Raw genomic sequence first — 23,989 nt, 5'->3', positions numbered from 1 at the left:
TAGAATATTATTGTATAAAAAAATATGGATTGGGCTGAAAGGTCTCAGGCCCAAATACCAATCATTCATCCATTCCCTCCTCAGCTTCTCCATTGCTGGTGAGCTGCTCACTGCTCCTTAGCTCCAGAGTTTTGATCCTACTTTCTGATTCTCAGAAATAAAAATACGATAAAACGTTTTGCGATCGCAGTTGAATTTCTTTCGAAAATCTTGCATTTCCGTCTTCGTATAAAATTGTTGAGAGCTGGAATCCATCGGACAATTTGAAGAAGGCGAACGAAAAAGAAGGTGACTTGAACAACGCCGGTGCCGGTAACGTATTCTCCGATGAGATTTCAAACATCAAATGCTAATTGCTAAACGCTCGTTTTAAGCATTTCTTTTATATGCTTACGTCATTTTCCTTTCTGTTTATCGGGTTTTCATATTTGTAGTGTATATATATTGCAGAGAGGGCGAGCTTGGCGCAGCGGAAAGGTTGCTCCTTTGCGACGGGTTCGAGTCGTGGAAATAGCCTCTTTGCAAAGCAAAGGTAAGGCTGCATAGATGTTCCCCCGACAGAGAGCCTTCTTGGCTTGGGGCCGATATGTATTGCAGACAAGGTGTTTGTTGAAATGCCGGAAAAGGACCAATGTTTGCGTATCTCCTGTCGGCTCTTATTGTTTGCTTATGTATTTGATAAAGTAGAATCTCGTTTGAAAATTTTGTGCCTTTACGTTCACTAATTGGTTGATAACATCATAATCCCATGAATTTGTATCTGAAAATTGTCGAGTACATGTGCGGAAAAGCGTTACTGCGAAATCTTTGTTTAGTAAAAATTGAATGGCGTATAAATCAATTTCTCAATTTCTGATTGTAAATGTTACTTTTTTTTGGTGTTTGGTTTGCTGAATGTTTAGATGGAGGAGTTGTTAAAGAACCAGATATTTGCAATCCATGCACTTTCTGGTGTAGGTTCAGTGGCATTAGGCACAGCTCTTACTTACCCTCTAGATACAATCAAAACCCTTATTCAGGTTTGCTCCCTGGCATCATTGCCTAGATTTCTGATGCTTTACAAGTTTTTTGCTTTGTGAAGAGCCATGTCATAATCTGCTTCTAACCTGAATCCTCATTTGTTTTTATTGAGAGAACAGGTTGGTTCAGGTTCTAGTAAGCAATTGACAACTACTCAGGTTTTAAAGAGAGTTGGATATTTTTCAGGAAATTCAGGTGCTTCCCCGATTTTCATTAGTTTTTTCAAGTCCTGTTGTTTTCTCCACTGCTTTCTGTTTGTGCTTACAGGGTTCCTCTCCTCCCCAGTGTTGTGCTTGCTGATGATTGTTAAGTTTGGCCTGTGATGCATGTTGTAGGTTTGTACAATGGTTTTCTATGGTTAGCAGCGGGAAGAACTTTGGGGTTGGGAGCTCGTTTTGGAACCTATGAAATTTTGACTGCCTTCTATAAAGGTATTTTCTCTTCATTTTTGGGTAACTGATAATGAACACGTGCATACACATGGTACCAAAATTCATCGTTATTATACATTGATTTATAGCTTCCGACGCCTTTTGTGGTTGCAAATACTTTTTTGGCAGATGGTCGAGAAGATAACTACGTCTACGTCTCTGAGGCCCTCCTGGCGGGACTTGTTTCTGGTGTTGTAGAATCACTGATAAGCTCCCCCTTTGAACTTATAAAACTTCGTGCCCAGGTGACCTCTGCTTCTCGCATTCCAAACTCAGCCTCTCTCCCAGGAAAGGAAGCTGTTGCACCTTTGATTCAAAGATTGCTACGTGGGTGTAGTCCGGACATGAAGGCATTAAATTCTTCTGTTGCCCTTTTATCCACCCTAACAACCAAGCATCCCAATATGATGAGTGCTTTACAAGAGTACCCATGGATGATGACAGGATCTGGGAAGCCACCATCAGTGTTCAATGTCAGGAAACCATCTGAAATCATCTATTTGGAAGGATGGGGTGCATTATGGAGAGGTCTACGGCCAGGAGTTGTTCGGGATTCAGTTTTTGGTGGCATATTCTTTTCTACTTGGCAATCTCTACACCGAGCAATGCTTGACTGGAAGGCAGTGGGGATGGATCCTGAACCCAGGTATTAATGCAACTTGCTATTGACTAACCTGTATCTTAGTTGAATCACACCATCGTGTACCATTTTTTTTCACTGCTAAAAGGAGCACCTGTTGAACAAAGATGCATTGTTTTATGTTTCCCTTTTTCCATGTTGTTGAAGTGAACTTGTTTTCTCATAGGTCGGATGATGAAATCGGTCCACTTTCTCCTTTGGCTATTAGTATTGCGGCCGGAATTTCTGGTTCTGTTGCTGCAGCTGCTTCTCATTGTTTTGACACTGCCAAATCTCGATCAGAATGTACTGTGCTGCCCAAGGTATGTTACTTACTCATGGCAAAGTTTAGTCTAGTTTGAGCATGATACACCTTTGATGCACGTATCGTGATTTATACTTAGGCAACACTTGCTAGCATGTTGATCAATGCGTGTTATCTGTTATAAGGCTTGCTTTGATTGCGAATATCATTTGTGTTTTGTGGTGGGCAGTATGTCTCAATGGAGAGGAAGCTTCTGAAATGGGGAAGACCAGGGAATAGGTTTGAGAGAGTTACAGGGATCCACCCTTCAGACAGGAATCTCCTGTTCCGTGGCCTTGGGTTACGGATGGCTCGCAGCGGGATCGCATCGTTTGTCATGGTCGGAAGCTATTTCTTGGCTGTGGATCGTCTTGTTTGAAGAGCAAATTAACAGGTAGAGAAGGCTTAGTTGAACACATTGAGAAAAAGAAAGATAGAACTGGATTTATACGTGTATAAGTTAGCTGCTTTGTTATCTCATTGAAACTGGACATCCAGATACAGCCAAAGGCATTGATAAAAGTCAACTTCCTTGGGTTGTACGATTCTTCCTCCTTTTACCAAAACAAAGCAAAGCTTCTGTCGGATAACTATTTTGTTTTTGTTTTTTATTGCATATGCCAGAGATATATAGAAATTATATGAAAAAGAAAGGGAAGTAGCGAAGGATTAAGGGAGGTGGTGGGATGTATTGGCTAAAAGTAAAATTTAGAGAAGAAATTGACGTTCTATGCGAAATAAACAAATAAATCGAATTTAAGATCAAAAGAAGAGAAACATATACGACGTGTCGTTTCCCCGCTCAAGTATTGGCAGCTAGGGTTTTAGGTGCAGAGATTTCCAAAACCTCTGCAGAATTCAGTTCATGTCTGAGCTGACATGAATACCACACGAAATTCTCCGACTTATTCTCCATAACCCAATTTTTCCTTTTTATTACAATTTACAATTCACCAAAAAAAAAAAAAAATGTTGCACGGCGGCGCTCTGCTGAGAACCTCGCCGCTCTTCTCCTTCTTCATCAAAATCCCACTCCCCCTAATCTCCCGAACGTCCCGCTGTTTCTTCCGCCCAATTCTCAGCTTCCCTAAATCTAAACCGACCCCAATTTCTGCCGGCACCTTCTCCATGGACAAAAGACTCAACCTTTGCACTCTGGCTCTCTCCAACGACTCGCCGTCGCCGTCGTATCCGGCGGTTTCCAACAAAGCCAAAAGGAAAGCGCGGCGGGAGTCGCCCGAGGGGGTCCTGAAGCACAAGCTAGACATGTATTCCAGGCACGGCCAGCTGATCCAAGCTCTGAGCCTTTACGACGAGGCCAGGAGCAATGGGGTGCCGCTTGGCCTGCACCATTACAATGTTCTGCTCTACCTTTGCTCCTCCAATGGCGGCGGCGATGATGGTGATGTGGGTTTGAAGAGGGGGTTTGAGATTTTTCGCCAGATGGTTGAGGATAAGGTTGTCCCCAATGAGGCCACTTTCACCAGCGCGGCGAGGCTGGCGATCGCGGCGGAGGACCCGGAAATGGCGTTTCATTTGGAGAAGCAGATGAAGGGTTTAGGGATTCCGCCGAAATTGAGGTCTTACGATCCGGCATTGTTTGAGTTCTGTAAGAAGGGAGAGGCTGATAGAGCTTATGAGGTCGATGCCCACATGGTTGAATCCGGGGTCACGGCGGAGGAGCCTGAGATTTCCGCCTGGATAAAAGCTAGTACTGATTCGAGCAGAAGTGACAAGGTTTATGAGATGTTGCACCGGTTGCGGACCATGGTGAGGCAGGTCTCGGAGTCAACTTATAGGGTGGTGGAGGAGTGGTTTAAGTCCGAGGAGGCGGCGAGAGTTGGGGTGGATAGTTGGGATGCGAATAAGGTGCGGTAAGGAGTTGTGAGAGGAGGTGGAGGGTGGCATGGGCAAGGGTGGCTTGGGAGTGGGAATTGGAGGGTGGAGAGGACTCAGATGGATGAAGCAGGGATATGCTCTTGTTGCGGTGAAAAGCTCGTCTCTATCGACATTGATCCGAAAGAGACTGAGAATTTTACTACCTCTTTGAGTTGGCTAGCCAAAGGGAGGTTCGGGGTGATTTTGTTCGATTCCAGGTGAGTGACTCTCCATTCCCTTGTTTGTTAACTTCAGTTTCTGATATTTAAAGTTTGGCATATCATAACTCAAAAATTTGAAAACCGAATGATCGCATTGACTTTTCGGATTTCCTCAAACGATTTAACTTGCTTGATATGCATCTTTATATTTATATCATTACATTGATGAGAATATCTCATTTCGGAGGGCGGAGTTATGCATTAAGTTATATACATTGTGTTGCCACTATATCTGTACTTCACCGAATAATCAACTTTCTGATGATTAGTGCTTGAATCCCACTTAGAAAGTAAGACCGCCATAAGAACATTGTAAGGCAATATGATATCTCCATTTAACCTGTTTTTATTAAGAAAATAGGTTCATAACTCTATCGGGAAGCACAGTTTCTAAAAAGAGTACTAGTGGCAGTGTCTTCCCATTCTTCTGAGTTCAAATTCTTGGAACCACCAAGCCCTCGTGTGATAAGAAGTTAACTGAAGGAAGGGTTTCTTGTGTTTTATTGATGTAATCGTGATGCTGGTAGTTAGTCATTCGTCTATACTTTTATTTTGTGTGACTCAGGCAAATGATACATAATATGTTTGTCAGCTGTCCTGATTGATTAGAAGTTAAACTCATCCAGGAGTGGCTTCAAGGGCATGGTCCATTCGATGCTGTTGTAGATGGTGCCAATGTTGGTCTTATCAATCAACATAATTTCAGCTTTTTCCAGGTGAGTGGCAGACTATGATTGGTTTCGTGACACTCTGTCTTTTGACTTCTTCGTATCAGATATATGAATCGGCTGCTTAATGACCATCTTTGTTGTAGCTCAATACTCTGGTGAACTGGTTACGCCAAATGAGCCCATCAAAGAGATTGCCACTTGTTATATTGCACCAAAATCGTGTAACTGGCGGCCCTGCTCAGAATCCTAATAACAAGAGATTGTTAGAGAGTTGGAAAAAGTCCTGTGCACTTTACGCTACTCCAGTGGGTTCAAATGATGATTGGTAAGTTTGCGTCTCTTGACCGATCAAAGGGTTGGACTGAGCCGTTAGACATGAATAGTTGTAGTCAATATATACTGCAATTTGTTTCCATGACTTAAATCATCGAAAAATCAAACTTGTGTCTAATTATTACCAGAGTTTACTTGTGCCTAAAATATATTCCTATGCGATTTGTAGGTACTGGTTGTACGCTGCTGTTAATTGCAAGTGTTTGCTGGTGACAAACGATGAGATGAGAGACCACTTGTTCCAACTTCTAGGGACTAGTTTTTTCCCAAGATGGAAGGAAAAACATCAGGTATCACGCGTCTGCTGACTATTGTTTTCGTGACTTGCAATAATCTTTTGCATGTAGACGTTTGGTGTCCATAAGCAAAGAGCTTGAAGGATTGTTTTCGTGACTTGCAATAATCTTTTGCATGTAGACGTTTGGTGTCCATAAGCAAAGAGCTTGAAGGATTTTCGCTTGGATCTGTTTTCAAAACTACCCCCAAATTTCTCAAAGAAGGCAAGGGGAAGAAATTTGAAATGGGATCTTAGCTGCCATCGGATTTCTTTCTTACATTAGCATGGCAATGCTGGTAACAAGAAATTCGAAAAAGACCTGTGCAGTTACATTTGTTCGTACGTTGCAGGTCCGATTGTCCGTCTCAAGGCGGGGACTTAAGCTTCACATGCCACCACCTTACTCGATTGTAATTCAGGTGCGATAATCAGCCGATAATCTCATTTTTTTCGTTCATCCGGTTGTTCAGTTTAGTCATAACCTTTTGGTTTAGTTAAATAATGCGTTGTTGATAAATACTCAACAGGAAGCAGAGGATGGGAAGTGGCATGTGCCAACAACCACATCACATTGAGACCCCAAGGCAGTGGCTGTGTGCTACCAGAGCCAGAAATACAAAATAAGAAATGCTAAGGGACTACCGAAAAAACGAGACTTTCGATGAGCTCTCCGTCACCTCATGCTTTTGATACAATGTTTAATAATGTTGATACGAGAATTGACATTAAACTGTGAGATGACAGAGTGTCCATCGAAAGTCCCACTTTAAAAGTTGACGTTGAGCTGTGAAGCGGTAGAGCATTTCACATACAAAATGGAGACGGAGTTTTATTTTTTTATTTTTTATAAATTCTAAATTATTGAGATGTGATGCTTAAGTGATTTCTAAAAATGAATTATAATTCATTATACACAATGATTACATTATTTATCTAATAATATTTTTTGAGGAAAACTGATGAATACATGGTAACAATAACTTGGTACGTAACAAAACAAGAATTACATATCGTACCGAATCATGATATGATATATTTTCTACATTTTAAGATTTTGATGATATTAATTTATGGTAAATCAAATATACTGAAAAAAAATTGTAATTTTTATTATTAAAAATTAAAATAAAGAATGTCGGAACAAAAGTTAAAAAAAGCATAAATGTTTAATTCAAAATTCAAAATTGAGCGCCTATGTCAAAGCACTTCCAGAAGACTGGGTGGCAGATAGACACCGCCACCTGGACAGACATGCAGGGGTCCCCACATCCTTAAAGTCCTCTCGGGCCCCACCCACGCTCTCTCCCCATTGGTCGTTGAATTTTCCAAGCAAAAGAAGCCCAATAAATTTAAATAATTTACAGAAACACCAAAGCCCCCGGGTCTTCGTTCTCTCCAAGAAGCAGGAAGAAGCAGATTACAGAAGACGAAGAAACAAGGAGAAGGCAAAAGCCAAAAGCCAACCGCGGTCTTACCCTTTGTTCCCGAGAAGATGAAATGCCATCTGCATTTCAAAACCGCGCTTTTTCTCAACGTCTTCTGCTTATGGAGTAGCGTTTCTGGGGAGGCGCTGTTTTCTGAGAAGTCGATTTTGCTCGAGATCAAGAGCTCGGTTTCCGACCCGGATGGGGTTCTCTTCGGCTGGAGGTCCAACAGCTTCGATCACCACTGTTCGTGGATCGGGGTCTCATGCGACACCAAATCGAGGGTCATTTCGCTCAGTCTCGCCGGCAGCGGTGCCAAAGGAGGTAATTTTCGAGCTCTGTCTTGCTCTCAGAGTGTGAAATTTCAATTCCCGTACGATGGGTTCGGTGTTTGGAGGAAAATTTTGGTTAGTGGAAAATTGGGTGGAAAGGTTTCGCCTTGGGTGGGAAAGCTCAGTGAGCTTAGAGTTTTATCGCTGCCTTTCAATGAACTTAGTGGCGAAATTCCGAAGGAAATTTGGGGGTTGGAGAAGCTTGAAGTGCTTGATCTTGAGGGGAATTTGTTAAACGGAAATTTGCCAACCCGGTTTTCGGGTTTGAGGACGTTGAGGGTATTGAATCTTGGGTTTAATAGAATTGGTGGGGAGATTCCTTTTTCGCTTTCGAAATGTGTGGGTTTGGAGGTGCTGAATTTGGTAGGTAATGAAGTGAGTGGAACCATCCCTGGGTTTGTTGGTAGGTTTGCAAAGTTGCAGGGGCTTTATTTGGCTCAAAATAGGTTAAATGGGTCTATACCAGCCACATTTGGAAGCTATTGTCGAAATCTTGAATATCTTGATCTGTCGGGAAATTTCCTTGTTGGGAAGATTCCTGGTAGTTTGGGGAATTGTCGGTGGTTACGGACTCTTTTGTTGTTTTCAAATATATTGAATGGTGGCATTCCTCTAGAACTTGGTTGGATTCGAATGCTTGAAGTTCTAGATGTTTCAAGAAATAGCCTTAGTGGCCCAGTCCCTGCTGAGCTTGGACAATGTATCAATTTATCTGTTCTTGTCCTATCAAATCTTTTTAATCCATTGACAACCAATCCGAATACGAATGGAGATACATCAATTGATTTATCTGGTGGTTTGGTGGATGATTACAATTATTACGAAGGCTCCATTCCAGAGGAAATTACAACCCTTCCAAATTTGAAAATAGTTTGGGCTCCAAGGGCAACCCTTGAAGGAAAGCTTCCAAGCAATTGGGGTGGTTGTGAGAACTTGGAAATGTTGAACTTAGCTCAGAACCTTTTCAGCGGAGAAGTCACTGGAGTATTTGAAAGATGCAAGAAGCTGCATTATCTAAATTTGGGATCAAATATGCTGAGTGGGAAGATCGATGAGAAGCTTCCGGTTCCATGTATGACTGTTTTCAATGTCAGTGGGAACTTCATGTCTGGACCTGTCCCCAAGTTTCTGTACAGATTGTGCCCCCAGGTGCCCCCAAATTCAGATCTTGTCCGAGTCAACAATCCATCATTTCCATATCAAGTGCTCTTTACTTGCCAAACTCAGCTTGATAGCCATTTGCCTCTTTCAAGTGGTAGTTTCACTGTGGTTCATGATTTTAGTGGTAACAACTTCACCGGTCCAATCCAACACCTCCCTCTTGCAACTGAGAGACTGGGGAAGCAGACTGTTTATGCATTTCTTGCTGGTGGGAACAAGCTCACGGGATCATTTCCTGAAACCTTACTACAAAAGTGTGATGGATTAGATGGAATGATTATTGATGTTAGCGACAATAAGTTGTCAGGTCAAATTCCTTTTCAGATTGGTGCGATGTGCAGATCTCTTAGATTCCTGGATGCCTCTGGCAATCTTTTATCCAGGTCAATACCTTCAGATATTGGGGATTTGGAATCTCTTGTCTTTCTTGACTTGAGCTGGAACCAGCTGCAGGGTCAAATTCCTGCAGGTATCAGTCATTTGAAGTATCTTAAGTATCTGTCCCTGGATAACAACAACCTCACAGGTGAAATTCCTGCTAGCTTTGTGTGGTTGCACTCCCTTGAAGTTCTAAAGCTGTCTTCAAATTCTCTTTCTGGGGACATTCCGCAAGGTCTTGTGAACTTGAAAAATATAACTGTTTTTCTGCTCGACAACAACAAACTCTCTGGGCACATCCCTTCAGGCTTGACTAATCTGAAATCCCTATCTACATTCAATGCCTCCTTCAATAACCTGTCTGGTTCATTTCCATTGAACAATAGCATGATGAACTGCAGCAGTGTCCTTGGGAACCCTTTCCTCATTCCATGCCATATTGTTTCGCTAACTGCTCCATCTTCAGATCAGCCAGATAGTTATGGGAGTTCACAACATAACCCTGATTCTCTATCAGCAACTACTGGTGGTGATGATAATAGTGGATTAGGCACAATCGAGATCGCATCCATAGCAGCTGCATCGGCTGTTGTTTTGGTTCTGCTCTCTCTTGTTATCCTGTTCTTTTATATGAGAAAGTGGATACCAGATTCCAGGGTTCAGGGTTTTGAATATAAAGAAATGACTCTGTTTACAGACATTGGGGCTCCATTGACATTTGAGAATATTGTTCAAGCAACAGGGAATTTTAATGGCAGCTACCACATTGGCAGCGGAGGATTTGGGGCCACTTACAAAGCTGAAATTGCTCCAGGAATCACTGTAGCTGTGAAAAGGCTAGCTGTTGGAAGGTTTCACGGTGTTCAACAGTTTCATGCTGAGATTAAAACCCTTGGTAGGGTGAGACACCCAAACCTGGTGACTTTAATAGGTTACCATGCCAGTGAAACTGATATGTTGCTCATATATAATTATTTACCAGGAGGGAATTTGGAAAACTTTATCAAGGAGAGATCTCGGAGGCCTTTTAATTGGCAAATTCTCCACAAGATTGCTTTGCATATAGCCCGTGCACTTGCTTATCTGCATGGCGAGTGTATTCCGCGTGTCCTACACCGTGATGTCAAGCCAAGTAACATACTGTTGGATGATGAGTTCAATGCTTACTTGTCTGACTTTGGATTATCTAGGCTTTTGGGAACTTCAGAAACACACGCAACAACTGGTCCAGCAGGGACTTTTGGGTACGTAGCACCAGAGTATGCGATGACTTGCCATGTGTCTGAAAAGTCTGATGTTTACAGTTACGGTGTGGTGCTGCTTGAATTGATGTCGTACAAAAAACCCTTAGACCCTTCGTTTTCATCACATGGCGATGGTTTCAACATTGTCTCTTGGGTGGACATGCTGTTAGAAAGGGGTCAGGATAAGGAGGTCTTCGTAGAAGGGCTATGGGATGCAGGACCCCAGAATGATCTAGTCGAGATGTTGAATTTGGCTGTCGCGTGCACAGTCAAGACCCTCGCCTCTAGGCCAACGATGAAGCAAGTCGTCGAAAGATTAAAGCGAATCCAACCTATTTCAAGGAAGGCGGATAACGAGCAAAGTATAGAGCTAGCGATCATAACCTAGAAGTGTAGAAGGTATGACATTCTTGTAGTTTGTACATTTCTGCGTAGTTGAATTTTGGTTTCCAGTTTGTTGTTTTTCCTGCAACAAGCATATTCTGCTGAGCTGAGAAATTTTTTCAACCCTGCGGTTATACAAGTAGATGTCTCAGTTCATTTGCAATTGATCATCCATAATCTTAACTGAAAAATGGGTAGTAGTTGCTGCAATTTGCTGCATGTTCATAGAGAGCGTAATTTTGCAGCTGACGGGTTAGCCAAATTGAGTTTAAATAGCAAAGATTTCCTAGTACTTGTAGAATCTCCTCCCTGTTTAGTTCAAACTTTCCGATGACTGCTGTGGTGTCACTAGAGCTAGACTAGTTATTTCTTGGTGAAAAATGGGTGGCAGTTGATTGTCATGTTATCTCTAGTCATTTACTTTTTCCTATGTGTAAGAGGCAACAACTGATATAATTTATACAATCGCTTCGATGCGCTATTTTCACTTCAAGAAATGATTTTTGCGTACCTACTTTTTTTCTTTGCATGCCCTTGTTTATTTTGGATTTGTAATCAATAATCGAAGGATAATTAAGAGATTAAAAAAAAACAAAAGTACGCATGAGGGAAAAATAGACGTCACGAAAATTATTACAATGTCCTAAAGAAAGTTTGCACACTATTTTTTAAAACCTTAAAAATAAAACAGCACAATTATGCAGAGGATCTTATTACCCAACAAGTCAAATATTAATCCAGAATAATATCCAGACAGGATTTATTTTTATTTATTTATTTATATTATTTTTTTATAACATTAGAGCAACTCCACCCATGTGGGTTGCTCGAGGGACAGTGGAGAAGAAGGGGCCGGAGGCCCGGTGGAGAGAGGTCCACCCGTGTGGAGGCCGAGCGACGGTGGGAGCCCGAGCGAAGGGGGGGGGTGGGGAGTCGACGGGCCTGTGGCCCGAGGGCTTTGCAATTTTTTTTTTTTTTGTGTCAGAGAGAGAGAGAGAGAGAGAGAGAGAGAGAGAGAGAGAGAGAGAGAGAGGGAACAGAGCTTTTGCAATTTTTTATTATTTAAATAAACAAAAAAAATTATTATTTTAATTGCTTATTGCCAGGGGGAGGGTTCCAAGGGTGGAGATGTAAATGGCAATTACTGTTCATTAATGGTAGTTACTATTCATTTAAGGCAGTTACTGTTCAATAGGGTGGATTGAATAGTGGATTGCCAGGGGGAAGGCTCCATGGGTGGAGTTGCTCTTAGAGGGAAGATACCTAAACCCACAGCTAAGAGCAACTCCACCCATGGAGCATTTCCCCCTGGCAATCCACTATTGAATCCATCATTTTGAACAGTAACTGCCTTTAATGAATAGTAACTGCCATTAATGAACAGTAATTGCCATTTGCATCTTCACCCTTAGAGCCCTCCCCTCTGGCAATAGGCAATAAAATATTAGTTTTTTTTGTTTGTTTAAATAATACAAAATAAAATTATTTGTAATTTCGGATAAGATTTTTTAAATCGTTCTCGTTGCGCCACGTGTCATTTTATAAAAAAAAACAATTATTTAGCGAAGATTTTTATCCAATGTCATCGTGCCACGTGTCGTTATCTTTTGAGAATCTTTGACGATAGATTTTGATCAGATTTTAACTCATTCAAAATTCCGCCACGTGTCATTATCCGAAAAGATAATTATTGGAGATCGATTTCGATAAGATTTTTATCCAATACGATCGTGCCACATGTCATTATCTTTTCAGAATCTTTGAGGATAGATTTCGATCAGATTTTTAACGAATGACGGCATGCCACGTGGCCTTATCTACAATCCAATCCTTTCTGAATCGACCATATAATCCACCATCCATCCTCACAAATCTCACACCAATTTTCTCAACATATCTATCTCATTATTCATAGTTTATGCTTCTTCTTCACCATCCATCCATCATTACAATGTCTTCTTCTTCATCAAGGATGATGTGGGAAATCGATCAGCAAGAGGAAGAATTGTTTAACCAATCTGAAAGAATGTTCAACCTTCAGATTGCCGAAAATGAGATGGAAGAGGATGAGAAGCGTAGAAGGAGAGATGACGAAACAAGAATGGCCAGAGCCTCACATTCCCGTCGAGTCATCCAGACTGTTGCTCAGATATGCAGGCCCAACCGTTCAAGAAACCTTGATAGAAGCAGGCAACGTCGAGTCATCCACATTTCTCGCAACTGCATCTCATTACTCGTAAGGGAATTATGAGTAACTTCAACCCAGCTAGTGCACAACGCAACATCTTCAAGAAGCGACCAATTCGTACCTGCATCAGTAGTCATTTTGTGGAAAAAAAATTGTATTGAAACTTTGAGAGAAGGATAAGAATTTGATTGAAAGTGGTTGAGAAAATATGAAATTGTGGTGTAAGGTAGATGGAGAAGAAGTGGTATTTATAGAAAAGTAAAAACAATTTTTTACAATTTTTTTTTCAGATTTTTTACAATTTTTTTTCGGATTTTTTCCATTTTTTTTTAATTTTTTTTCAAATAATTAATTTCTGCCGTTGGATTTAAAAAAATTTGAATTCCAACACTCCAGATTGTGCCACGTGTCACAACGGTAACTTTTCTTAATTTTAAAACTATTTTTTCTTTATTTATAAAGCATATTAATATCGACCATTGATCTCAGATTGAACGGTTGATATTAAATAAGATGTTTTTTTTTTTTTTTTTACCGTTGAGATCCAACGGTCTAAATGAATGAGCCGTTGAGATCGAACGGACCGTGGGAAGCCACGTGGCTTCCCAACGGTAACTATGACATTTTGAAAAGTCGTATGCTTTTCTGAAAAGTTGTCGGGCGACGCGCCCCCACGCGCGAGTGGGGTGCACGCGCTTGACAGAAAAAAATAAAAAATGGGCTTGGAGCTCGGGCTCCGGGGCTGTCACAAATTGACAGGCCCCCTGCTCGGGCCTTCTCCACGAGCTCGGGCTCTTCATGGCTGGAGCAACTTGACAGGCCCTCGGACCTTTTCTTCTCCCCTGTCCCCCGGCCTATTTACAAGGCTGGAACTGCTCTAAATTATAAATTTTAGGGGTCGCACTTGATGCGATGGCAAGTGCCTTCGTCCATGAGCGGTAAGTTTCGGGTTCGAGACTTGAGAGCAGCCTCTCCATAAATGGAGGTAAGGCTAGCCGACATTCACCTCTCTCAGATCCTGCGTAAAGCGGGAGCCTTGTGCACTGGGTACGACCTTTAATCGTTCCGTCTAATGCGATTCAATCTTTCACTTTGCTGGAGGAGATTTTGAGTTCAAACGTCATGACCAACAATTCTTGATTAAAAGAAATGGATTCGGGGTGTTTCGGATCGTAAAGAGAAACTAGACGTTGTAAGAAAAAGACGACACCATATTCGACTCTTCTAAACTTATAAGAGAAATATATAAAGCTTTAAGGAAAAAAGAAAGCTATATTTTAGAGACGAAGACAATCGCGGATACCATGAACACGCAACACACTGCTGTCGTGCATAGATATTAATTTATTTAAATTCAATACCTAGAACTCACCAAAAATAAAAATAAATAAAAGGTCGTACCCAGTGCACAAGGCTCCCGCTTTACGCAGGATCTGGGAGAGGTGAATGTCGGCTAGCCTTACCCCCATTTTATGGAGAGGCTGCTCCCAAGTCTCGAACCTGAGACCTACCGCTCATGGGCGAAGGCACTTGCCATCGCACCAAGTGCGACCTCTTACCAAAAATAAAAATAAATAAACAAACAAAAAATATATATATATCAAATTTAAATTTCTCTCCTTTTTGTTTACAAAAAGGAAGTGGCAGCTGGGTTTACAACAATATGCCTAAGTGGGTTAGTGACATCGCTCCCTCCTGCATGCTTCACGAACTCCGCCGGAGACAGAAAGCTTCCATGGCATATACACATTATTCTCACTTCCTCTCCCTTCCCATATCGGTACAGAATCCCCTCAACTTTTCTACCATTTGGGCCGTCCCCTTTCGTGAAAACACAAGGCATGTCCTCCATCCCGTTCCTGCTCGTTTCCCTTTTGCTGTTTTCTTGCGTATTTGGCTTCCTAGACGGGTTCTCTATGTCGGGTTTGGGAGTTCTGGATGCGTCGTCTGTTGTTCCCGTGCCTGAAGAGCCAACGGTGTTTTTACTTCGTTCTTGAAGCGACTGGTTGCTAGCGGGTGTAGGGTTTCTTGCTTCACCGCAGCTGCTGGTTCCTGTGATGTGAAGGGAAAACTATGAGGTTAGAAGTAGCAGTGTTACCTCTTTTGTTTCTTCTCCTTCACCTGTTTGTGGAATCTATGATTTCAACATTCAAATTCACATTAGCAAATTTCGAAATTTGAAGACACTGCAGGTAAGAGCCTCTTGAACTACATATCAATCCATCCCAACGAACAAGGTTTTCACATCGACGAAGACGGATAGAAAGAAGCCAGCTTCAGACAAGAAAGCTACTTCCATAGACTACCTGACTACATCATAAGAGTACAGTTCCTAGGATAAGCTAATCAATATTTCATTTTGGTCAGAATGCTATGCATCTCGGTTTAGGCTGCAATATCAAATGGAAAACAACTTCCACTGAGCACTAGAAGCTTTGATATTTACTTCTCTAGATTGCTCATACCGCATCTCAGTTTGTCCACAATCCAGGTGAACGAATCACTGGTGGTAATTGCACCCTGTACTGCCTCAGTTACGTATCCGGCAGCAATGAACAGGTTAGAGATCAGTGCAGCTGCTGCAGCATGTGCTGCAACGACATTCTTGTATAACTACAACATCATTTTCCGCTCCCCTTGGGAAATTCTCAGATAAAATCTATCATGCATGAGGGTGGAAGGTGAACTCCGATCAGCTACATCGTGAATCTCACTTGGAAACGAAAGCAATCCCTACCTGCATCTTACAAAAATGCAGCCACAAGACACATCCTTTTCAAATTCAAAAACAATGCTAAGGAGAGACTTTAGCTCTAACAAGAGTTTCGCTCTAAGAAAGTTTAGCTTGATATGCATTGTCGGCCTATTCGCTAACAACTAGCAACCTTTAGATGTTATAAAGTGAACTTTCGGGTACCATACTACCCCATGTCCTCCATTTAGTGTTTGTAGTTTTGAGCTAAACCTAAATTTCCCGATCAACTTGACGTTGGTGACACATCCCTTCCAAAAGGAGCTTCCGCCAAAAGTTCTTTCTGTGTTTCATATCGAATTGAGTCTGTGTGATCAATCACTTTCTGGAAACTAAACCGTAACGAACAGAAAACAACCGTTTAGGTGAGTTAAGCTGAGAAACTCATGTCCCCAAATTTTAAAAGCAACCCAACTTTGCATCGCACTCCATTAACTAAAAAGAGCGAGCACACACGTGATTAAAACACACCAATCTACAACAATGAACAAAAGAGAAAGGCTACATGGGAAAACAACTCAAGACGCCATCTTCTAAAGTAGCAGACTTGTCCGACACTCCTATAATCCTAGTCCAAAACAAAACAAAAGAACCCACCTAATCAAAGTAAAACCAATCACTTTTTTTTATTTTTTATATTTTGAATCCATCGATACTTTTATACAGGCGCTAAGTCATACAATAAACAGCCTAATTTGGTTTTCAATTTGCCATCCAATAAATTCGAACATAAGACCTCTCCTTTTAAGCGAAGAGGAATACTTCAGACCATAGTATAGTAAAACCAATCACTTAACAACTGAATTTCAATCGAAAAAAATTCATCAAAATTCAGATTAAGAAACCGAATTAAGAAAAATTGAAATACCTTGAAGAGGTTTACTCTCCAATTCCGACATCCCCGATGAGCTTCCGCCTTGCGACTCCGCCGAGGCCTGCAAAATGGGTTGTCCTCCAAATCCTTGCAACCCACTCAAAATCTCACCATTGAATTTCGTGAATGCATTTTTTTCCACTCCGCCACCGCCACTGCCACTGCCACTGCCACTAGCAGCTTGCCTAGCAACTGCTGCCGCAACCCAACTAGGCAACCCGAAAGGCGGCCCTGCCGTCCGATTACCCCTACCACCCGCCGAATTGGGCCCAACTGAGCCCTCAAGTTCGCGCTTTTCCTCCTCCACAGAACCCCCTTCTTTCTCGGCCTTTGAGTTCCTCTGCTTCTCCGACCTCCTCCTTTTCGCCTCCAACCGCCTCAGCGTCTGCAACTCCTTCCTCTTCCTCCACTCCTCCTCCGCCTCCGCCGGAAGCGAAGACGTCCTCATCAGCCCCGCCGTGTACGACGGCGCAGTCGCTTCGTTGTCGTCCCTCACAAACGGCATCGTCCCGGCAATCGACGAAGATCGGATTAGTTTGTTTTTGGCACTCTTGTCGACCCCGAATCGGCCGCCCAACGAAAGCCCGAGATTCAACTCCAGCTCATCCGACTCTTCTTCTTCGTTAGCCTCTGCATATTGCAACTGCGTCGTTGCGTCGTTGCTTCTGCACATTAATCTCTGCAGCAAATCTCTCGGGTACTTATCCATTTGCAGAGAGAGATTTTCCATTGCTCTCCTTCTCCTTTCATTAGCTTCCCCCATGGAAAAAACAGATATATATATATATATATATATATATATATATATATATATGAGTGCGTATATATGCTTCAGAAGCTATATATGTGTATCTGCAGATTCGAAAGGTTGAAGCTTTTATCTGAATCAGCAGAAACTTGTTTAAGATGGCAGAACGACAACCTTCGCAGCTTTCAGTTCAAAATCCGATTCAGAAACGACCCATCAAAGAAAGCCGTTTCTCTCTCTCTCTGCTTCTTTATGAGTCGTCCGTTTTCAACTCGGCCGAGTTTAATTCCCGAGTTGAGAGATATCCGAGATTACGGATACTGTAAACTCCCAGAAAATTGGCTGAGAAAAAAAAATGAAGATCGAGAGAAAAACAAAAGAGTGAGGACGAAAGGGGAAAGAAAGAAAAGCAGAGACCGGAGAGGGAGATTGTGGGGCGATTTTCTGTTGGATTTCCGAAAATGCCCTTGGCGTTTTGACAAGCAAGAACTACTTGGGCGGAGCCAAGTGGCTGCTTTGAGGAATAGCGTGGCGACACGTAGCCTGACCGGCATTCTCTTTTTGTCGTCTCCACAGTAACAGTAACCTGTCCTTCCAGAGACACGTTTCGGGAGGAGACTGAATGAGGGGGATAGAACCACGTGTCGGTCTAACATGGACAGCGCTTACGAGACACGTGGGCGGGACTGGTTTGGCCTCGTAAAGTTCCTCGGCGTAGGTTTTGGGTCTAGTTAAACTCTGCTGCTGCTGCCGGTGCTTATAATATTTTCAGGATGAACAGAACAACACCGTCATGTGTTGTTATATTTTACGCGTTATTATTTAGAAACAGTTTATAGTTAATGTTCGTGAAAATATGATATAATTTGAGTAAAATAATAACGTTTTACGGCAATGATCTGAGCATGTCATAAAATTATAGAATCGAACATATCTCTTCAGCTACTTGTCCACTTGTGTTTGTTTATTCTTAGTCGTGCTTAGGCCATAGCTGTCGTTTCGATTATTTGACTAACAGCATGATATTACTCTTCTCTCTATCATCTTCTTAGCTAAACAGATTTAAATCGGATAATTTAATTTGTTGTGAGTTTTTATATTATTAATTAAGGTTATAACTTGTACGATATTATTTTTCAATATCCAAACCTGTATAACATGGAACCATTTTTTATTATAGCTTTTTAGGTTAAGTTACTATAGTCGTGCTTTATAGGTAGATTATCTTACAACTCCTACCAAGATACGACGAAATAATAAATCATGCTGTTTTTTAAATCCATCGTTTCACTAGTGTCTTTTCCTGAGTCTGCCAAGTAGACTATTAAATAACAAGAAAACACGCATGGTTGTTAACATATGGGCTATTGGCGTTCTAGAATGTTAAAATCTCATTATAAATTATGTAGATACAAAAAATAAAAATACAATTTATAAACGAATAGAGGCATCAGATTCCTACTTTTCATGTCTACTAATACATATAGATTTGAAATAGAGTAAATTCTGCATTAAAATCTTGAGCAATCATATAAAAAATCGTGAGTTACATGTCACCATATCATTTCTAATTTTCTTTTTTAAATCCACATTTTTTGTCCTTTTTTTTTCTCTTTTTTTCTTTGTTACATTTCACTCTAATTTCTCTGTTGTTGTATATATATTTTTCAAACTTTTTAAATTTACAGTGTGGGATTCATCTAGGGTTAGAAAACGATATATGTATGCTTCACACTTTTATCTTCTAGTAAAAGAAATAGCACGCGAGTTGGCGGGCGAACTTTGAAGTTTCTACCAATTTCAAAAGTATGACGATGTAGTCAACATTTGTTACCAAAAAAGTCAACGATGAAGAAAGGAGAGATCGGGCGAGTAGAGTGTGATGCACGTGCTTCCAAACAAGAAACATGTCGTCATCGTGTTATTCATGAGTAACGAAGCGGGACCCGCAGTGGCAAGTTGTGGTTTCCCACCTTATAAATAGTAAAAGAACTAGGCGGTGCCACGTCTAAGGCCGGACGTGGATACGTGTCGAAGTGGATGGGTGGTCCCCCCCTCTCTTTTACAAAAATTTGGACTTTAAATTTCTAATATTTAAAAATTAAAATACAAATGTTACTTACTACTATATTATAGTGGTATTTCTCTTCACTTGTAAATGAAATGTCTTAGGTTTAATTCTCGCTAAAGTCGAATTTGAATCATATTATTGCTAGCTTATTTTGAAACTTAACCTACTTTCTCACATCTTAGTGGATAAATTATTGTTCATTAAAAAAAATACATTTATCAAAGGTGTACAATAAAAATTTTAAAGTGTCAATTTATTCATTTTTTAATAAATAGAATAAACGAAATAGTGTGAAATAAGATAACTTTATTAGCACTTTAAGAATTATTTTGCACTCTTCATGAATATTTTTTTTAATTATAAAAAATTTGAAGTAAAAATAAGATTTTTGAAATGATAATTCTAATTTTCTGCTAATAATCAGTTTCTTGAATTAATTACTATAATTTGCTTACACATTTTGTGTGTATAAACACATTTTTTTTTTAGAATATGAGGAGAGAGGGAGAGAGAGATAACGTAAGAGAAGTGGGAAATTTTTGTTTTTGGATTTTTTATTTTAATATTAAATGTATTTTAACATCACATGTAGGTGAGCTTTAATAAAAAATAGTAAAATTTAGACATATGAAATTACATTATTGCCCATCATTTTTTTATGTGATAGAATATTAAGTTATCTTTTCATCATCTTTTGATCGATAAACAAGATTTCATTAATTAATAAAGATAAGAAAATTGATGTTTTTTCAATTATTAAATATTGATTAAAAATAAAAATTCAAAAAGCCAAAAGAAATGCCATGAAACAGATAATAGTAAGCGAAAAAGAAAAGAGAAAAGAGAGAAAAATGGTCAAGAAAGAGAGAAAAAAGGGAATAAAGAAGGGGATCTTGTGGAGATGATGATCTGATACGACACGTACTTGATGTTGAAGTGGAGTGACGAAAGATTCTCCGACACTTCTGGTCGCCACGTGTTCGCAATCCACAATAACATACAGGTGTGTCTTGCACCATGTCCTAAAGGACTAAAATACCCCCGCTGCTACGTGCACCGTCTGGAAAGGCGTTGTAACTTGGATCTATCCCCACAAGTTGAAGGAAAGCGTGGCACCAACAAACGCCACAAGCGCTTGCATCTTTTATTCGAGCGACAAAAAGAAGGGCGATCTTGGGCTAAAAAGACTCGTGTCGGAAAAATCATCAATCGCTTTTCACATCATTTGAATTCGTGATCTTTTAGCACCGAAAAAGTAATATTTTCCGTTATATCATGACTCAATCCTCTATTCAAGCGATAATTTAGTATAATTAAAATTATTTTGTATAAGATAACTTGATTAACTACACATAAATCTGCTCGACGTACATTTTTAGACCAAAAAACATATGATGGAAAATCAGCAGCATAAATATGAAACTTCCAACAATAATTATTCCACCAAAATATAGTTTCTCCCATCCTCACAATTCCATTTTTGTCTACATTGCGGTGTAAATGAGCTTCTAAATGCGGTATTTCATTAGCGATCCTTTCGGGACTATTGCTTGTTCAAACATTTTTTTAGACCCAAAAAAAAAGAGATAAGAGAATAATAAAAAAACTGGGGAAAACTCAGAAAGGTCAAAGACCTACTAAGTAACATGGCCGCTCTCTAACTTGTGCCTACCAAAAATTAATGCCTTTTGTATGAAATCTCTCCAAGTAAATAAGCTTCTTATGTTTTAAGTTCCTTAGTCTAATTTAAGCAGCAGCGGATTTCGCAGTTTGACGAGGAGCGTTTCCTCCATTCTGGTAAGACTTGTGGTTCTGATAATCTTCTGCATTGCGCCCGGCATTCCCCCTCGCTGCTGAACCAGATATTTCACGGTATTCGCCCCTCTTCTCCTGATCGTCTCTTCCATAACCACGGCCTCCACTGTAGTTCCCGCGGCCTACATTGTAGTTCCCGCGGCCTTCATTGTAGTTCCCGCGGCCTTCATTGTGGTTCCCGCGGCCTTCGGTGTAATTATCACGCCCATAGTTCTCGCGGCCCCTAAAGTTGTCATTTCGGTAGCCACCCCTTCCTGATGAGAACCTTCCTTTGTCGCCGGCTGTATGAATAAAAGAGATCGTGAGAATATTTGAATTTTGTACAAGAGAAATGCGCATAATTGAGGAAGCAATGAATAACGTTTCAACTTGCCTCGTCTTTCTTCAACGTGTAGCTCATATTCGCCGCATTTGATCGGGGATGCCTTAAGCGCACGTTGCATGGAGTCAGCAGATTCAAATTCCACAAACCCGAAACAGTTTCCCTGATTCTGGATGCACGAGGAGTAAGTAGCAATAAACCAAAAGGGTTAATTCAAGAAGAATACACACAAAACGTAGAGCATACCCAGTTGCTTCTAACTTGAATCCCGTTGCGCTTGATGGGTCCGTAAGGCTTGAATACCTTCTCCAGTTCTTCACGAGTCGCATCCATGGGCAACTTGGCGACGAAAATGGCATGAGACTTAACTGCAACAGTAAATAAGAAGGGTACAATGTATGAATACTTTTCCCCAACAGCGACAAAGTTATTATCACCTCGTAAATTGGCAGAGACAAAACAGGTGAATGTTAATACTACACCGTAAAAGGAATATCAACCTGCAGGGACATTATTCTTTTCCATAGCAGTGTTGTTTCGGGGAGTTAAAGCTTCAGGCGTTACAGGTGCACGCGGTTGCTCAACAGGTTTGGGTGCAGGTTTTCGTGCAGGTGTCCTCACAACAAATGGAGCTTTATTCTCACTCAAAGCAGTCACCTGAACCAAACAAACAATCAGATAATAAGTACAAGTCGAGTGATGCCAAGTACCAACTACAAGATACCCCAAACAATAACTCACCACCGCTGCAAAAGACTTCTTCGGAGCATCATTCTGGGTGTTAGAAGCTGTGGCTTCCGTTTCTTTCAGGGCAACACTCCGTCTTGATTCAATGGGATCATCAGCACTAACACTATATTTAGTAACAGGTTCCGGAATAATTTCCATCACATCATTCCCTCTCATTCCATTAGTATTTTTAACCTCCACAGATGTAGTTTGACTGACCACGGGCTGATCAGCAACGGCAGCGGGCTCTGTAACAACTGATAACATAATATCCATAAATAATTTGTTTTCCAAAAAGTGAAGCAACAACCAACCAGCAAACCAGCACCTACACCATATAACATACCATGGTTCGAGGGCACTGGAGCTTCTGGTGTATTTTCATCGACATTACTTGGCACAACATCCACATATTTAAAGATATCGTTCAAGACAAAGTATCCGTTGTGTTGCGGGGCAAGAAAGAAAGTTTGAGAAAAATTTCTTCGCACGTTGTCATCCCCAGTTAAATACCCAGTCACTAAAACAATCACTCCACCATTGAATGAAAACTGAGAATCAGTAGTCGATATCTCTAAATCACCATAATTATGGTAGCCCAAGGACAGTAGCATGCTCTCAATGCCCTATTTCAAAACAAAGACCGATTAAATCATCAGAATACGAACTCTGGTCAACACAAACACGCTGCTTAAACACCCCTAAAATTTGTGCCAATAGAGAAACAAGGGAAAGCGGAAAACCGGAATGAATGCCAACATGAAATTTTTTAACAACTAAAGCCGCCAAAGACCAATGCAGGCAAAAGAAGCAAGAAAGAACAGCTAAAGGCCACCATATTAACAATCCAATCCCCCAACCAATTCCCATTAGGGCTGGCAAACGGGTCGAGTTTGTCGTGTTCATGTCGTTTCATGTCATACCGGTTATCTTAAAATCACAAGGTAATGAGAATCTGTAAAGAAACTACTAAACTTTTTACAAGACATACTTCCATAGTTGTCACTGTCGTCGTCGAACCATCTGGTCCAGGACGAGATAGCACACTTGAGTCCTGGTAAAATTTATGGAGCACCTGAGGATCGTTTTGAAAGAAATCATAATATTGGTTTATGAAAATATTGCCCACGTCCGTTGCTGTAGGTCGGTTTTCTGATTGATTTGCCATTTCTGCAACTACAAAGTTATTGTTAAATTTTATAACGGAATTAAATAAAAATGATATGATCCAAATTTACAATCTTTTTCTTTTTGTTTTGTTTCTGGACCGAAATCTACAGACTTTATGTCACGAATCAGAAACCCTTACAAAAACAAACGAGTATTTAAATCAAATAGCAAATAAAACAAAAGTCGGATCCGAAAACTATGAACAGCAAGACGCAGCAGAATCGGATTCAAACAATCACAACCGTCCGTTCACAATACAATGCAATCAATAAAAAAACTCAACGACCCAGAAGAGAGGAATCGAAATGCACCAGATGACGGCAGCAGGTCGGAGTGTGCGGGCCAAAGAAGCGCTGCGGGGCTCCAACTCCAGAGAGGAGAGAGAAAATTAGAGGGATAGAGAGATAGAGAGTAGTAATTGGTGGGGAGAATCTGGAGATGCGAAGGTTGAGATTTATTGTAGGCGATTTGTTTGGGTTTTCCTACGATTCGTTCTCCTCTCTCGCCAACTGCCTTTACCTGGAGTTGGAGGGAATTTTTCGTATTTTTACAGTTCGGGAGAGTTTTTTTTTGGTCGGATTCACGCTTTTATGCAAGCACCAATATAAATTAGCCAATTTTAATGAAAAGCTTTATGTACCGT

General features: G+C 40.8%; 4 protein-coding genes and 1 pseudogene across 4 annotated transcripts; 3 read left to right on the top strand and 2 right to left on the bottom strand.

Moving 5' to 3' along the window:
* Window positions 1-56: 56 nt before the first annotated feature.
* On the top strand, window positions 57-2,964 carry LOC103452315 (uncharacterized). The gene is made up of 8 exons (XM_029091138.2): window positions 57-312; window positions 451-532; window positions 903-1,019; window positions 1,140-1,215; window positions 1,356-1,451; window positions 1,581-2,097; window positions 2,258-2,393; window positions 2,565-2,964. The coding sequence occupies exons 3-8, from the start codon at window positions 903-905 to the stop codon at window positions 2,751-2,753; spliced, it is 1,131 nt and encodes a 376-aa protein (XP_028946971.1). The 5' UTR covers window positions 57-312; window positions 451-532; the 3' UTR covers window positions 2,754-2,964.
* Window positions 2,965-3,174: 210 nt separating this feature from the next.
* LOC103430664 (proteinaceous RNase P 1, chloroplastic/mitochondrial-like) lies at window positions 3,175-6,710 on the top strand (annotated as a pseudogene).
* LOC103430662 (LRR receptor-like serine/threonine-protein kinase RPK2) lies at window positions 6,686-11,174 on the top strand. Its single transcript, XM_008368815.4, has one exon. It carries the CDS (start codon window positions 7,247-7,249, stop codon window positions 10,679-10,681), a length of 3,435 nt encoding a protein of 1,144 aa, XP_008367037.2. The 5' UTR covers window positions 6,686-7,246; the 3' UTR covers window positions 10,682-11,174.
* Window positions 11,175-14,440: 3,266 nt separating this feature from the next.
* On the bottom strand, window positions 14,441-17,763 carry LOC103414273 (ninja-family protein AFP3). Its single transcript, XM_029091342.2, has 2 exons — window positions 16,486-17,763; window positions 14,441-14,917 (listed from the first exon to the last, which is right to left on the bottom strand). Exons 1-2 carry the CDS (start codon window positions 17,252-17,254, stop codon window positions 14,493-14,495), a joined length of 1,194 nt encoding a protein of 397 aa, XP_028947175.1. The 5' UTR covers window positions 17,255-17,763; the 3' UTR covers window positions 14,441-14,492.
* A 2,960-nt stretch (window positions 17,764-20,723) lies between these two features.
* On the bottom strand, window positions 20,724-23,901 carry LOC103451759 (nuclear transport factor 2). Its single transcript, XM_070811122.1, has 8 exons — window positions 23,658-23,901; window positions 23,168-23,352; window positions 22,523-22,802; window positions 22,189-22,433; window positions 21,948-22,104; window positions 21,694-21,815; window positions 21,499-21,616; window positions 20,724-21,406 (listed from the first exon to the last, which is right to left on the bottom strand). Exons 2-8 carry the CDS (start codon window positions 23,342-23,344, stop codon window positions 21,057-21,059), a joined length of 1,449 nt encoding a protein of 482 aa, XP_070667223.1. The 5' UTR covers window positions 23,345-23,352; window positions 23,658-23,901; the 3' UTR covers window positions 20,724-21,056.
* Between the last annotated feature and the right edge of the window lie 88 nt (window positions 23,902-23,989).

The sequence above is a fragment of the Malus domestica genome, chromosome 13 (genome assembly GCF_042453785.1).
Source record: "Malus domestica chromosome 13, GDT2T_hap1".
NCBI classification, from domain to species: domain Eukaryota; kingdom Viridiplantae; phylum Streptophyta; class Magnoliopsida; order Rosales; family Rosaceae; genus Malus; species Malus domestica.
This window is presented reverse-complemented; position numbering and strand designations above follow the sequence as displayed.

Excerpts from the sequence above, each read along its gene's own strand:
- LOC103452315 (XM_029091138.2), top strand. The coding sequence starts at position 903 with ATGGAGGAGTTGTTAAAGAACCAGATATTTGCAATCCATGCACTTTCT. Across the intron at positions 1,216-1,355 it reads ATATTTTTCAGGAAATTCAG|GTTTGTACAATGGTTTTCTA; the intron begins GTGCTTCCCCGA and ends TGCATGTTGTAG. Across the intron at positions 2,098-2,257 it reads GGGATGGATCCTGAACCCAG|GTCGGATGATGAAATCGGTC; the intron begins GTATTAATGCAA and ends GTTTTCTCATAG.
- LOC103430662 (XM_008368815.4), top strand. The coding sequence starts at position 7,247 with ATGAAATGCCATCTGCATTTCAAAACCGCGCTTTTTCTCAACGTCTTC.
- LOC103414273 (XM_029091342.2), bottom strand. The coding sequence starts at position 17,254 with ATGGGGGAAGCTAATGAAAGGAGAAGGAGAGCAATGGAAAATCTCTCT. Across the intron at positions 14,918-16,485 it reads GGAGAGTAAACCTCTTCAAG|GAACCAGCAGCTGCGGTGAA; the intron begins GTATTTCAATTT and ends TTCACATCACAG.
- LOC103451759 (XM_070811122.1), bottom strand. The coding sequence starts at position 23,344 with ATGGCAAATCAATCAGAAAACCGACCTACAGCAACGGACGTGGGCAAT. Across the intron at positions 22,803-23,167 it reads CGACAGTGACAACTATGGAA|GGCATTGAGAGCATGCTACT; the intron begins GTATGTCTTGTA and ends GTTTTGAAATAG. Across the intron at positions 22,105-22,188 it reads AGAAGTCTTTTGCAGCGGTG|GTGACTGCTTTGAGTGAGAA; the intron begins GTGAGTTATTGT and ends TGTTTGGTTCAG.